Here is a 14,535-nt window from a genome sequence, read left to right on the forward strand (position 1 = left end):
CCAGGGTGAGTGAAAGTGTTAATTTTCTTGTGATCGGACTTGTTGATAGAACTCTAAATACCTAATCCTCTAGCAAAGAACTTTGTAGCTCTAGAGGTTTTAAGCATTGTCATTAGATTAATTTAATGTGTTATATATCAATATTTGAGGAGAGAACAAGATATTCATAAACGTGACTGTGATAAGTGAGTGGGGTTAAGACAGCTTGGCTCTGCTAATGTCCCTTAATGTGAAATGCCGATTGTATTATAGATCTTGTCTGTTAGTATAGCATTACTTATAGAGACTTTTCATTTAAATTAGTTTTTTTGATTAATATGTACCATTACTTAGAATGATTAAACTTTCATGTTTTCTTTACCCAAAATACGTGTCTGATCTTTCAAGCCAATGCACCACTTGCTATAAATAGAGCCTGTATAAGTTGAAGCGCGGGAACTAGTTACGACTGCAATATAAAAATAATTATTGTAAAGGTTTGTTTGTATTAGATTACTAAATCGTGAAATAGTCTGTGGGCTTACTCTCTGACAATATTAATTCCATTGTATAGTAATTAAGATGGCACAGCTAAACAAATAAATTTTTTTAATTCCAAAGAGGAGTTGACTTCAGATTTTCAGCCAGGGAGAATTTCGCTACCTTGAGGCAATCTCTTTGTCTGAAAGATTTTGCACACGAGTTTGATTAGATGTGAGGCCACAGAAAGGTTGGGAACTCTTAGAGATAGCTGTATCTAAGGGATTGAGAAGTTAGGGAAGAAGCAAAGCTAAAGTAACCCAAGGTGCAAACAAATTTAGAATAGATAAATTAAGAGAAGAACAGAAAGAGGAACACAAAAATAAAGGAAATATTACAATCTCATTAGTTGATTTGATTTTGTACAAATTTTCAAATCAAACTAGCGAACACAAATGGATGCCATGCTTATTTATGATAATGTTATTTACACTCGCTAAAGTGCTAAATAAATCGTAGAAATAACGTGACAAACTGAAACATAAGTCATGATAAGGAATTAAACTTAATATGGATTTTACTTAAGTAATTTTTCATTAGCATAGAATTTTCACCCTATTGTCAAGGCATCTTCAATATAACTCAAACAACTAGAACAGAAACTGGAAAATTCAACAATGAACTACATGTACATGATCTGAATATATTAAAGTAATTAATAAAATAACTTTAACAAGAGATCATTAATTAATTAATTAATTAGATCAGAGCCATGCATCATGATGATCTAGACTACATTAAATTCCATAAGCCTGAACAGTTGGGACTTGTTACCAGAACATGTTATCTCTACCACACATCAAATCCCTTGGAAGAAGATTAAGGTTTGGTTCTCAATAAAAGTAATCATCTCATGGAATGCTTAAATAAAGAAAGTTGTGAAACCTTGGTGAAAAACAAGCTGAATTCAGGCCAGATAGAGGCTGTCAGGATCAAAGTTTCATTTTACGACAGATAGCTGAGAAATCATGAGAATATAACAAAGATCTGTATTTAAGTTTTGTAGATCTGGAAAAGGCATATAACAAGGTGCCAAGAGAAAAGCTATTCAAAATGCTATATACATTAAGTAATATACATTCTTGTCTGACACTAGACTTCTTGTCTGGTGTCAGACAAGTATGTATATTATCCCCACTGTTATTCATTATCTATATGGATCACATTATGAAGGAAAGTGGTATTAAACTTGATATCAAAATTGGAGATGTTAATCTCAGCTATTTACTTTATGCTGATGATGTTATAATTCTAAATAAATCTGCAACAAGTTTGCAAGATTCTCTGAATAAATTGAATAACTGTTGTAATAGATATGGTATGAAGGTCAGCATTAAAAAGACAAAGATGAAAATAGGCAGAATCATTGAAAATGTCAACTGTGTCATGAATGGAGAACCTGTGGAACAAGTAAAACATTTCAGCTACTTAGGCACGATTTTTAGTGAAGATGGTAAATTAAATATAGAAATAGACAACAGAATCAGCAAAGCTGGTATGGTGGGAAGTCAAATGAATAAATTTATATGGAATAAGAGAGAAATTAGTCAAAACACTAAATTAGCTTTATACAAAACCCAGCTCTCAGATCCATAAGTTAAAATTGGTTTGAACACATGAATTTGAGAGCTGGGTTAGAAATAAAACACTTGACCAAAGACTAGAGACCACAGTTATGAGAGCCCTGAGAAAGAATTGAGGCGTGAACAGATGGCATGAATGGTAATATCATATAAAAAACGAGGATATTAGGAAAGAACTTGACATTGTTGCCATCCAGGAATGCATTAGCAGAGCTAATCTCAGATGGTATGGTCACTTAAATAGAATGGGAGAGGAAAGATTAGCAAAACAAGTGTTCTCTGCCAGATTGGCAGAAAAAAGACCCAGAAGAAGACCAAGATATAGGTGGATTAATAATACAATAAAAAGTGCCTTAGAAGATAGAAATATAAGATCTGACAATGTTGGAGCCTTGACAGGTAATAGAGATTGATTTGAAGGAAAATTGTAGATAGGAAGTTAATAATGATGTAAATTTTTCATGTAGCACTATCATATCCAGTACACCCCTAGAGGACATATGTCAGGAATTTGATGATGAAGATGTTATCGTTATTTTAAGGTATTTAGGATGTATCACTTTATATTGTGTACTTTCACCCATCCAATCGTTCGATGCTGTCGGCACACTCTCCCTCGATGAGTCTTTGGACTCCCTGGAGGTGTCAAAATAATAATAATAATAATAATTATCATTATTGAATCTTTCAGTTTATGTTCTAGCTGTTTAATTTGGAAGTTATACTGAAGATGCCCTTGATAATAGGCAAAAACTCTATGCTAATATAAAAAAGTATAGAAAGAAAACCCATATTAAGTTTAATTAAAAGGAGGGAAGTTTGTGATGTTTGCCTTTGCTAGAGACTTCTTGCAGCAAAAATATATCCTCTTTGGCCTCTGGAACAAAGTTTCTAAATTAACTATCCTGCCCACAATACTAAATGCAAGTTTTCATCCTTTCATGTATGGAATTCACATAAAAAAAAAATATATATAAATAAATAAGTAAATAAAAAAACTTGTACAGGAATCTTAATTGCAATGTATTGCTTAATATATTTTTAAGACATAATGATGATATTATACATATTTTCTTTTCTTAATAAAAAAGACAGGCCTTATATACCTCAAGGAGCTATATAAGCTTATCCAGAGCATTTTACAAATATCCATGTCCATAGTGTGATTTGAAGCTCTGACCTATTGACTGAAGAGTGAGTATGTTAACCACTTAGCAAACCAGATTGGATAATTTGAGGTTTGAATTTAAATTATAAAATTAAATAATATTTTTTATTTATCAATAAATCCAAATTCAGAAGACAATTTCAAATTCATATCCAGAATAACTTCAGTTCACAAATAATTCTAATATAGGGATAGCATATAAGTAACTATATTAGATGAAAAATGTACAAAATTTCATGAGAACTTACCATTAAACCTATCAATAGCTTCCTGCCTCTGACTTCCAGTGACACCACCATCAATTCTTTCATATTTATATCCTTCATGTTCTAAAAAATCTTCCAAAATGTCCAACATTTTTGTCATCTTTAAGAAAAACATAGAACACAATAAATATTAAAAATTAAAGTATCCAATAGGAATAAGTAATAATTTTTGTAGGAAATATCAATTTTGAAATTTACCTGTGAAAAAATAAGCACACGATGTCCATCTTCATGTAATTTTTGCAGCATTTTTTGTAACAAAATTAGTTTTCCACATCCCTTTACTAAAGAAATGCCTTCATAAGCTCCGTTTGGAAGTTTTGGTGCCTCCTACAATAAAGAATACAACACCTATACTGGAAAAATACCAATATCAATAACAAAACAAACTAATATCTTTTTGCTTCCAAGTGAAATATACAGAGGTGAAACAACAGGGGGATAAACGTTTTTCTTGATGTTTCACCAATAACTCATTTTCATCATCAAAATACTGGATATATATTATTTTTATACAATAAAAATAAAACACAGTAAACTAATATGCATGTCATAATTAAATTCCTGACATGTACCTAAATGGGTGTATGAGATAAGCATACTTCACACATAAATAGATGGAATGGATTAGTTCACCCCACATACTAAGAAATGGTTTAATTTCACATCTTCTCAAGAGTTTACTAGAATTTGGAAACTGATAGCCAACCATTATTTTTTGTTTATATTAGAATGGTTTATTTTGATTTTAGCAGTATCATTAAAAAAGCCCACTTTCTCATTAGGTATTTAAAAATGTTTCTATGTGGCTGGCTATTTTAACATAATTATGATTTATTATTAATTGTAGTCCTGGATGGATGATAAATGGTATCTCCGCTTTGCAACCAACATGCTGGATTTGGATCCACCATGGCATGAGTGTTTGTGAACATTAGTAGTAGTAGTAGATGCTTTTCATCACCTGATGTGAGACATCTTGTTTAATGTAGATTGGAAGTAACTCAAATAAACTAACCTTTAATGCACACCTGTGGTATCCTAATTATCTTCAAAACTGAGCATGGCATATCAGTCACCTATCCAGTTACAAGATTAATAAGTTGTGCATTGTGTAAGATAACAGCGATAAACTTGCTAAAAATATTTAATATGAAAAAAAAAAGTGTCAACACCAGTTTCACTAATAGTATGTCAGAATAATATGCTAGAACAGGAGAGAGAGAGAGAGAGAGTTTAGAGACTTACAAAAACATTTGCATAACAAAAAACTTGAAAGCACTGCATACAGAAAGCGATTGCATATCGCATATCATTCAAATATTTGACGATATTTGATGTACAGATGGGTCTGTATTACTCAAAATGAGACATGTTTTTGTTTAGACTGATGTACATGCAAATAACTTTACAAGACTCTGTAAGGATGGGACAAGAAATTATCAAGCCAGAAAATTGAAGCTGATGACTGATTCATGTCATGTCATGGTATTCCACGAGGATGTGAAATCTGATTTATTTTTTATCCTAACGATACATCTTTCATATCTTTGATAGTGAAACATGCAGATGAAGTGCCGCACCGTGGGAAGGAGGCGCCCCTGTGCAAAACGTTTTTCACGCCCCCATAAAATAAGTTTCCATGAAAAATTTTACTTTGTTAAAAGTACAAAACAGTTTATATGCATACAAAAAAATAAATGTTATTTAACAGTAGTAGAACATTGTAATCACTGAAATTCATTAATAAGGAATTTTTAATAATAAAAATTTTCAAAAATGTTTATTCCTTGATATATAAATACAACAGAATGTATATATATATATATAAAAACAAAAATTACTTTTATTTTAATATAAAAAAAATTACATAACAAAGATAACTTGAAGATATGCTTTTATCAATATAACAATTAGGATAAATGTAGATTTATTTTACATATTTATCCGTCTTGCTTTAGCCAACACAAAATTTTTAATAATATCATTAATATCTAATGCAGTGCTTTCCGAACTTTTCATGTTGGTGATATGCTTTTTAGACAAACATAATTTCGCAGCACAGTAATTCAGTCTGATGTGCCTCTCATGGGTCACGTGGCCAGATCGGATGTAGTTTAAGTATATGCTTTTACAATTATATTTTGTAAAACTGTGCGAATTTATGGTAAAGCTTTAACAGTAACTAAACATAAAATAAAAGCACCAGCTCTTCATTTATTCACATTGCAGTTAGAATAAACATCAATAATAACATTTGTATGAATAAGTGGTGCACTTTATTTTTATTGGTCGAACGATAATAAAACCGAGCAACTACGTGATAAAACCACAGGGATAATTCAGCTGCATTTATTCTCCATTATTTATCGAAATATATTGATATGAAAGATTCTTAAGAGTTAAAAATAATTAAAAGATAGTTCGTATATATAATTTTGACGGTGCTAAGTAAAAGTCGTACTGGTACTTTGCGAAATGGGTCCGCTGTGGAAATTTTCAGTGATTATTCTGTTTAATGCTTTATGTTCGTACAACACACCTTCACATTGCAGCCAACACACTAACGTGCGACACACACACTTTGGGAAGCTCTGGTCTAATGAATCCATATTATTTTTAATTGATATAATTGATGAATCCGTTAGACGCTCTCCAGACATTGTTCGCTGCAAATAATTTTTTATTAATTTCAGTTTTGAAAAACTTCTTTCCCCTGATGCTACAGATATTGGTAATATTCAATAAATACGCATCACAATCACAGTATTCGGAAACATGCCGGTTAATTTATTTTCGTATATATAATTTAAAACATCCTGAAGAGCCGACCCTTTTTTAATAAAACATTGCAAAGTTTTTAATTCCTCAAATAAAGTCATGCCATCAATATCTCAATTGTCGGAATCTTGATTGTCGCTCAGTTTTAAGTGCAAATCTTTAGAATGTTTCATTAAATCTTCATCGCTCCAATCTTTTAATTTGCTAATGTCTCTTATAACTTTAAAGTCATCACTATGTTGTTTTAAGAGTATGATCTTTCTGGGACTGAAGTTATTGTCGTGCCTAAAATCGTGAAGAAAAATTTATTTTAAAATTTTGTTTAGGATCATGCGTTGTCTCATCTGATGCTTTGTAACCAAACATTTTTGTTTTTGTTCTTTTGAGAATGTCTGGAAAACTAGGATCAATATTAACATTGTTTGCTACTTCTTTTGCAGTTCTAATAATATTTTCAAAATATTGGTCTGTTCAGTGAGTATTTAATTCTTGTATAACATAATCAACATTTTTTTTTTCTGATCAAATGTCGGATTCTGCATTATTTTGCTTGCAACATTTACGAGACTTAAGATTTCGTAACAAATATGAACAGAGCAAATAAATTTAAACTAATAAATTTTTGAAATTAAGTTGTCTGCCTGAACCCAAGAATCGATATCTTTAGTTTCATCTTCCATAACAAGAAGAGCCTGGTAAATTTCCTTGATATTATTTTTAAGTGGCTTCATTCCTTCTACTCTACTTTCCCACCTAGTAGCAGAAAGTAGTTTAAAATTTAAAACACGAATATGTTTTTTTTAACATAGCCCAACGCTTCAGATATTGAAAAATAATTATATAATTCCTGTATTAGCCAAAAAAAATTTAATTTCACAGGATATCTTAGCTGCATCATTAACTACCAAATTTAATGAATGAGCAGCACATGGAATAAAAAAATGCCCTTGAATTAATTTCAAGGATTTTTTTCTGCAATCCATTATGTCTACCTCGCATATTTGAAACAGTTAACATAAGCTTGGTCGCATAAATACAAAATGTTAATATTTAATAATTTTAAATAATTTTTTATAAATTGAAATAGTCCTTGCCCAGTGGTATTTTCTACAGATTGAAAACCAAAAAAATGTTCATGAATTTCTGCTATATTTGTTACTACATTACTAAATCACTTAAGGAATTGAACAACATAGATAACATTATAAATTAAATTACACTTTAATAAATATTTCCGATATTTCGGCAACGTCACGTTGCCATCATCAAAAGGGAACTTACAAAAAAAGGCACGTGTACGTAGGCACTACAACACAGTAACTGAGAATGAAGAAATGAAGCTATTGTTCTCCTAAAAGTCCTGATGGTGCCCTCTAGCAGGCTAAGTAGGTGTTCTTGGCCGTTGGGCTGAAGGTCTGCTGATGTAAGCCTCCCAAATTTGGGGCAGTCGCAAACAACCAAATTTGCTGAGGTTTGGAGAGTTCCTTAGGGCTGAGGCTGTTTCCATAAATAGTCTTTCGAATTTGTATTTGCTACGGTGTATTACTGTAGCTTTCTTCCACCGTATTCTGTGGCGTGTATTCAGAGCATGGTCTGCAAGACCAGAATGGCTGTACTTATGAAAAATGGATGTAGTCCTTATGTTCAGAAATTCTGATATTCGCTGGCCTGCCTGTTGGGCCAAAGTAAGACAGTTTACAGCTGCAAGGGACCTAGTACCGCTGCAGAGAAAAAATTTGAAAAAATACCAGGCCGACAGATGAAAAAATTCAAAAAATTCAAAAAGAACTTTACCGTCAATCCTAAACTTCCTACCAACACCGTAATCAACCTTCCTTCAGTCACCCTGAAGCACTCAACGTGCTTTCACGTGGCCACAACTTCGCCAACTCTCCAAACCTTCCACATCATATCGCCAACAGTGTAAGAGTGGATGCAGCTTGTGTGCTTTCCAAAGCAAGACCACCAAAAACCAACATATCCAACAAGGAATATAAAGCTCTGCAGGAAATGAGGAATAATAAAGAAATACTTATCACCAAAGCGGATAAGGAAAATGCAACTGAAGTACTTAACCAAAAGGACTACACAGGTAAGTTTAATGCTCTTCTATTAGATCAGGCTACTTACCTTCTTATCGAATACAATCCAACTCACAAATCAGAAAACTTCACAGGCTCCTTAAGAAAGTCACTTCTTGGCCTGTAGAAGTTACCAACAGATTAAAGCCGTTTAACTCTATACCCCCCCCCACATACTCCCAAAAATACATAAAGAAAATGTGCCATTACGTCCCATAGTGGATGGCATTGATTCCCCTCACATACAAATTAGCTAAACATTTGGCCAAAGTGCTCACACACTATACTGGCAACACACCATCACACATAAAAAAACTCAGCCCACTTCAAAGCTAGCATAGAAAACCTTACACTCCAACATACTGACATAATGGTCAGCTTTGACGTCTCCTCCTTATTCACAAATGTCCCACTCAAGGAAACTTTAGTTATAATCCAAGCTAAATTTTCTCCCGATATATAAGCCCTATTTCAGTTCACAACGAACTCAGGCTATTTTGTTTGGCAGGGAAAATTCTACAAACAAATAGAGCGGACAGCCATGGGTTCACCACTCTACCCATATTTGGCCACATGGCTCTGATACATTCCTCTCCTTCTTAACACACTTAAACAACCAACACCCTTGAAAAAGAGGAAAACAACAGCCTCCCTTTCCTAGACACACTGGTCACCCGTCAGGCTGATGGAACCTTGGTTTTCTCAGTTTATAGAAAACCCACCCATACAAGCAGGTACATTCACCAACAATATGAAGTGGTGAAAACACTATACAACAGGGCTAAACTAATCTGTTTTAATGACATGGCCCTAAATACTGAACTAAATCACATCCTCAACACTTTCTCAACCAATGGCTACACCCCCCATCAAAAAAATCCAAAAAATATTAAAACTTACAAACCCCCCCCCCCCTCCCCAACAAGGATTACTCTAAATCCATCACCATTCCCTACATCCGAGGCACTTCGAAAGAAATTACCAAAATCTTAAAAAAACATGACCTGACTTCCTGTTACAGGCCATACAGAAAATTGGCATCCCTTATCCGCTCCACTAAAGACCAACCACTCCCCCCTAGACCTACCTGGTGTATACCAGGTCCCTTGCAGCTGTAAGCTGTCCTACTTTGGACAAACAGGCAGGACAGCAAATATCAGAATTTCAGAACACAAGGACTACATCCGTTTTCACCAGTATAGCCACTCTGATCTTGCAGACCATGCTCTGGATACACACCACAGAATATGGTGGAAGAAAGCTACAATAAGACACCGTAGCAAATAAAAATTTGAAAGACTATTTATGGAAACAGCCTCAGCCCTAAGAAACTCTCCAAACCTCAACAAATTTGGTTGTATGCGACTGCCCCAAATTTTCGAGGCTTACATCAGCAGACCTTCAGCCCAACAGCAGCCAAGAACACCTGCTTAGCCCGCTAGAGGGTACCATCAGGACTTTTAGGAGAACAATAGCTTCATCTCTTCACTCTCAGTTACTGTGATGTAGTGCCTACATGCAAGTGCCTTTTATTTTGTAAGTTCCCTTTCGAAGGTGGCAATGTGACGTTACCGAAATATCGGAAATATTTATTAAAGTGTAATTTAATTTATAATCTTATCTACATTGTTCAATTCCTTAAGTGATTTAGTAATGCTATATTTGTATCTTTATTTTGATTCTCATGGAAAGGCTTAGACAGTGGTTATACATTTTTACTAAATAGCTTAAGGAAATTACAACATACAATAGAATATACATCAAAATAAATTTTAATGCACTTCCAATATTTCGGCAACGTCACTTTGCCATTATCACAGGAACTTAAGTGCAAGACATAGTAAATGAGGGATGAAGCAGAAAGCTATTCTTTCTCCTGAAAGTCCTGATGGTGCCCCCTAGCAGGCAATGTTGGTATTCTTGGCCGATTGAGCTGAAGGTCTTCTGATGCAGGTTTCCCAAATTTGGGGCAGTTTCAGGCAACCAAATTTGTTGAGGTTTGGATTGTTTCTTAGGGCTAAGGCTGATTCCATCAATAGCCTTTGCTCAGGGAACAAATCGCCACTACTTGCCGTTCCCTTATCGATGCTAACTTTGCTATCCAGGCACTCGAAGATGAGCTTTCCTGCACCTTAACCCACGAGATTTGGTCTATTTTATACGATATCTCGTGCACTGTTGCGGATAAAGAATTTAAAAAAGTAAAGGAACGACACATAAAAAAATTTGAGAATTTAAAAAAGAACTCTAACTCCGAACCACAACTAATTGACGAAAGGTAGTCAACCTTTTGTGAATTAGTTTGAAACCTGAAGCACTCGATGCTCTCTCACGTGGCCACGACTTTGCTATTGCGCCCAGAAGAATACCCGCTGAAGACATTATGATACAAATTGAATGCGGGATACGACACCTTCCAAACCACGACGCCAACGATATTAGACTGCATGTGGCTTGTGTTCTGACCAAAGCAAACCACCAAAAACCAACATGCCTAATAAGGAAATTAAATCTCTGCAGGAATTAAAGAAAAACAAGGAAATAATAATCACTAAAGCGGATAAAGGGAACACTACTGTATTACTTAACCAGAAGGATTACACAGGTAAGCTCTATTGTTAGATCAGGCTACTTCAAGTACATCCCACCAACCCACAAATTAGAAAACTCCACAGACTCCTTAAGAACGTCACTTCTTGGCCTGTAGAAGTCACTAACAAATTAAAACCATTTAACTACATACCCCCCCACCACCTCCGTATATATGGACTCCCAAAAATACAAAGAAAATGTGCCATTACATTCCATAGTGGATGGCATTGATTCCCCCACATACAAACTAGCTAAACATTTGGCCAAAGACCTCACATACTATACTGGCAACACATCTTCACACAACAACAAAAAAAAAAACTCAGCCCACGTCAAAGCCAGCATAGAAAACCTTACACTCAAACACACTGATGTAATGGTCAGTTTTGATGTCTTCTCCCTATTCACAAATGTCCCACTCAAAGAATCCTTATACCTAATCCAAGCTAAATTTTCTCCCGATATCACAGTCATATTTCAGTTCACAATGAAGTCAGGCTATTTTGATTAGCAAGGAAATTCTATAAACAAATAGATAGGATAGCCATGGGTTCTCCACTCTCTCTCTCCCCACTCTGGGCCACTTTTATATGGAGACTTTTAAAGAGAAAGCCTTAAACTGTGTCCCCAAAAACCAACCATATGGCTTGGTTATTGATGACGTGTTCGCTATTTGGCCACATGGCTCCGATACACTCCTCTCCTTACTAGCACACTTCAACACCCAACACCCCAGAATCAAGTTCACCCTGGAAGAAGAAAAAAAACAACTGCCTTCCTTTCTTAGACACACTAGTCACCTGCCAGCCTGATGGATTGGTTTTCTCAGTTTATAGAAAACCCACCCATACAGGCAGATACATTTACCAACAATCCCCCCCCCCCACAACAATATGGAGTCATTAAGACACTACACAACAAGGCTAAACTTATCTGTTCAAATGACAATGCCCTAACCACAGAACTGAACCACATTCTCAATATTTTCTTAGGCAATTGGCTACCACCCAAAAAAAATCAAAAAAAAAAAAAAAAAAAAAAATATCATTATCATCAAATTCCTGCCATGTACCCTCAAGGGGTGTATAGGATATGATGGTACTACATGAAAAATTCACATCATTACTAACTTCTTATCTACAATTTTCCTCCAAATCAGTCTGTTACTTGTCAAGACTCCAACATTACCAGATTTTATATTTCTATCGTCTAAGACACTTTGTACTGTATCAATCCACCTATACCTTGGTCTTCCTCTGGGTCGTTTTCCTGCCAACTTGGAAGAGAACACTTGTTTTGCTAATCTTTCCAGGCCCATTCTGTTTAAGTGACCATACCACCTGAGATTAGCTCTGCTAACGCATTCCTGGATGCTTACAATGTCAAGTTCTTTCCTAATATTCTCGTTTTTAATATGATATTGCCATTGATGCCATCTGTTCATGCCACTAATCTTTCTCAGGACTCTCATATCTGTGGTATCTAGTCTTTGGTCAAGTGTTTTACTTCTGACCCAGCTCTCAGATCCATAAGTTAAAACTGGTTTGAACACTGTCTTGTATACAGCTAATTTAGTGTTCCTACTAATTTCTCTCTTATTCCATATGAATTTATTCAATTGACTTCCTACCATACCAGCTTTGTTGATTCTGTTCTCAATTTCCATATTTAATTTACCATCTTCACTAAAAATCGTGCCTAAGTAGCTGAAATGTTTCACTTGTTCCACAGGTTCTCCATCCACAACACAGTTGACATTTTCAATGATTCTGCCTATTTTCATTGTCTTTGTCTTTTTACTGCTGACCTTCATACCATATCTATTACAACAGTTATTCAATTTAGTCAGGGAATCTTACAAACTTGTAGCGGATTTATTTAGAAGTATAACATCGTCCTCATAAAGCAAAGAGCTGACATTAACATCAACAATTTTGATATCATGTTTAATATCAATTTCCTTCATAATGTGATCCGTATAGATAATGAATAACAGAGGGGATAATGTACATCCTTGTCTCACACCAGATTTAACATTAAACCATCTTCCTGTACCACCTTCAATTCTAACTGCTGACTTACAACTCAAATAAAGACTAAGTATTGCTTGATATGATGCCCCATTGAACCACATAACTGTAGCGTATTGAATAGCTTCTCTCTTGGCACCTTGTTATATGCCTTTTCCAAATTGACAAAACTTAAATACAGATCTTTGTTATATTCCCATGCTTTCTCGACTATTTGTCGTAAAGTGAAGATCTGATCATGACAGGCTCTATTTGGCCTGAATCCAGCTTGTTCTTCACCAAGCTTATCTTCCACAATTCTTCTCAGCCGTTTCTCAAATATACTTGCATAGATCTTGCCAGGCACACTCAGTAGGGAAATACCTCTGTAATTCTCACATTCAGTTTTATTTCCCTTTTTATATATGGGTACTATGAGAGCTCTACTCCAATCATTGGGAATTTGTCCCTCTGTCTAGGCTTTCTGAACTATGCAGTGCAGCCACTGTAAGACTCTTATAACACCATTCTTCAGCATTTCTGGTCGAATATCATCTACTCCTGCTGCTTTAGACATTCCAAGCCTTTGGTGGCTTTTTCTACTTCAAGTATGGGGTATGTATTCCAGACTGCATGCCTGGTCAGTGTTTTTTTACCAATGTGCTGTCATCACTGCTTGTTTCATTTAGCAGTTTTTCAAAGTAATTACTCCATACTTCAAGGATATCCCTTTGTCCCGTTTTCATGTCACCTTTGTCATCTCTAACTCCTTTTACAGCACTCTTTCCTCCATTCATAAGCTTCTTCAACAACCTCCAGAATATTTTGCCACCTTCTTCATATTTACTTTCTATATTCTTGCCAAAGTCCTCCCATGACTTTTGTTTAGCTAGTTTTACACACTGTTTAGCTTCCTTACATTTGTCTCTGTATTCTCTAAGCGCACAAGCTGACTTATTTGCCAGGAACTTTTGATATGCTTTCTTCTATTCCTTCACTGCCTCTTTAACTTCCTGTGTCCACTCCTGTGGAGTTCTAAATTTTTCTATCCATGCAAACAACTTCACCACATGCCTCTCTATCTGAATCAATCAAGGCTTGCCACTGAATCTCCAAGATTTGGTTCCTGTTCTCAAACTCTTTCATTTTTTCTTCAATAATCTTTGTGTATTTTAGTCTACAGTTCACATCTGAAAGCTGCTCAACTTTTATTTGCTTTAAAACTTTCTTACATGTCATTCTTTTCAATATGAAATTCAATTTTATCCTGCTCAAGACTAAATAGTGATCACTTCGAATTTCAAATTCTCTGTACATTCTGGCGTCCTGCACCAGGGAGAAAACATCACTATCAACAATAAGATAGTCAGTGAGACTTTTTTTTTATTCCTTGCCTCTTCTCTCCATGTGAATTTGTGTTTTTATGTTGGAACATGGTGTTAGTAATAACCAGTCCATGTCGTGAGCAGAAATCCAACAGGTATTTGACATTATTATTAGCTTTGCTCTTTTCTCCAAATTTTCCCAAAACATTTT

The 14,535-nt window shown here is 34.8% G+C and overlaps 1 protein-coding gene across 4 annotated transcripts in view; it reads right to left on the minus strand.

The window, feature by feature from the left end:
- Mi-2 (chromodomain-helicase-DNA-binding protein Mi-2 homolog) overlaps positions 1-14,535 on the minus strand; it is a 692,327-nt gene that overhangs the window by 250,716 nt on the left and 427,076 nt on the right. For all 4 annotated transcript variants that reach the window (XM_090390662.1, XM_090390660.1, XM_090390659.1 and 1 more), the window contains 2 exons: positions 3,735-3,866; positions 3,519-3,636 (listed from right to left, as the gene is read on the minus strand). In XM_090390662.1, the coding sequence (XP_090246788.1) occupies positions 3,519-3,636; positions 3,735-3,866 (250 nt within the window). The remainder of the gene's footprint in view (positions 1-3,518; positions 3,637-3,734; positions 3,867-14,535) is intronic.

The sequence above is a fragment of the Typopeltis vanoorti genome, chromosome 3 (assembly GCF_054136105.1).
Source record: "Typopeltis vanoorti isolate ZY-2024b chromosome 3, IOZ_Tvanoo_1.0, whole genome shotgun sequence".
Taxonomy (NCBI): domain Eukaryota; kingdom Metazoa; phylum Arthropoda; class Arachnida; order Uropygi; family Thelyphonidae; genus Typopeltis; species Typopeltis vanoorti.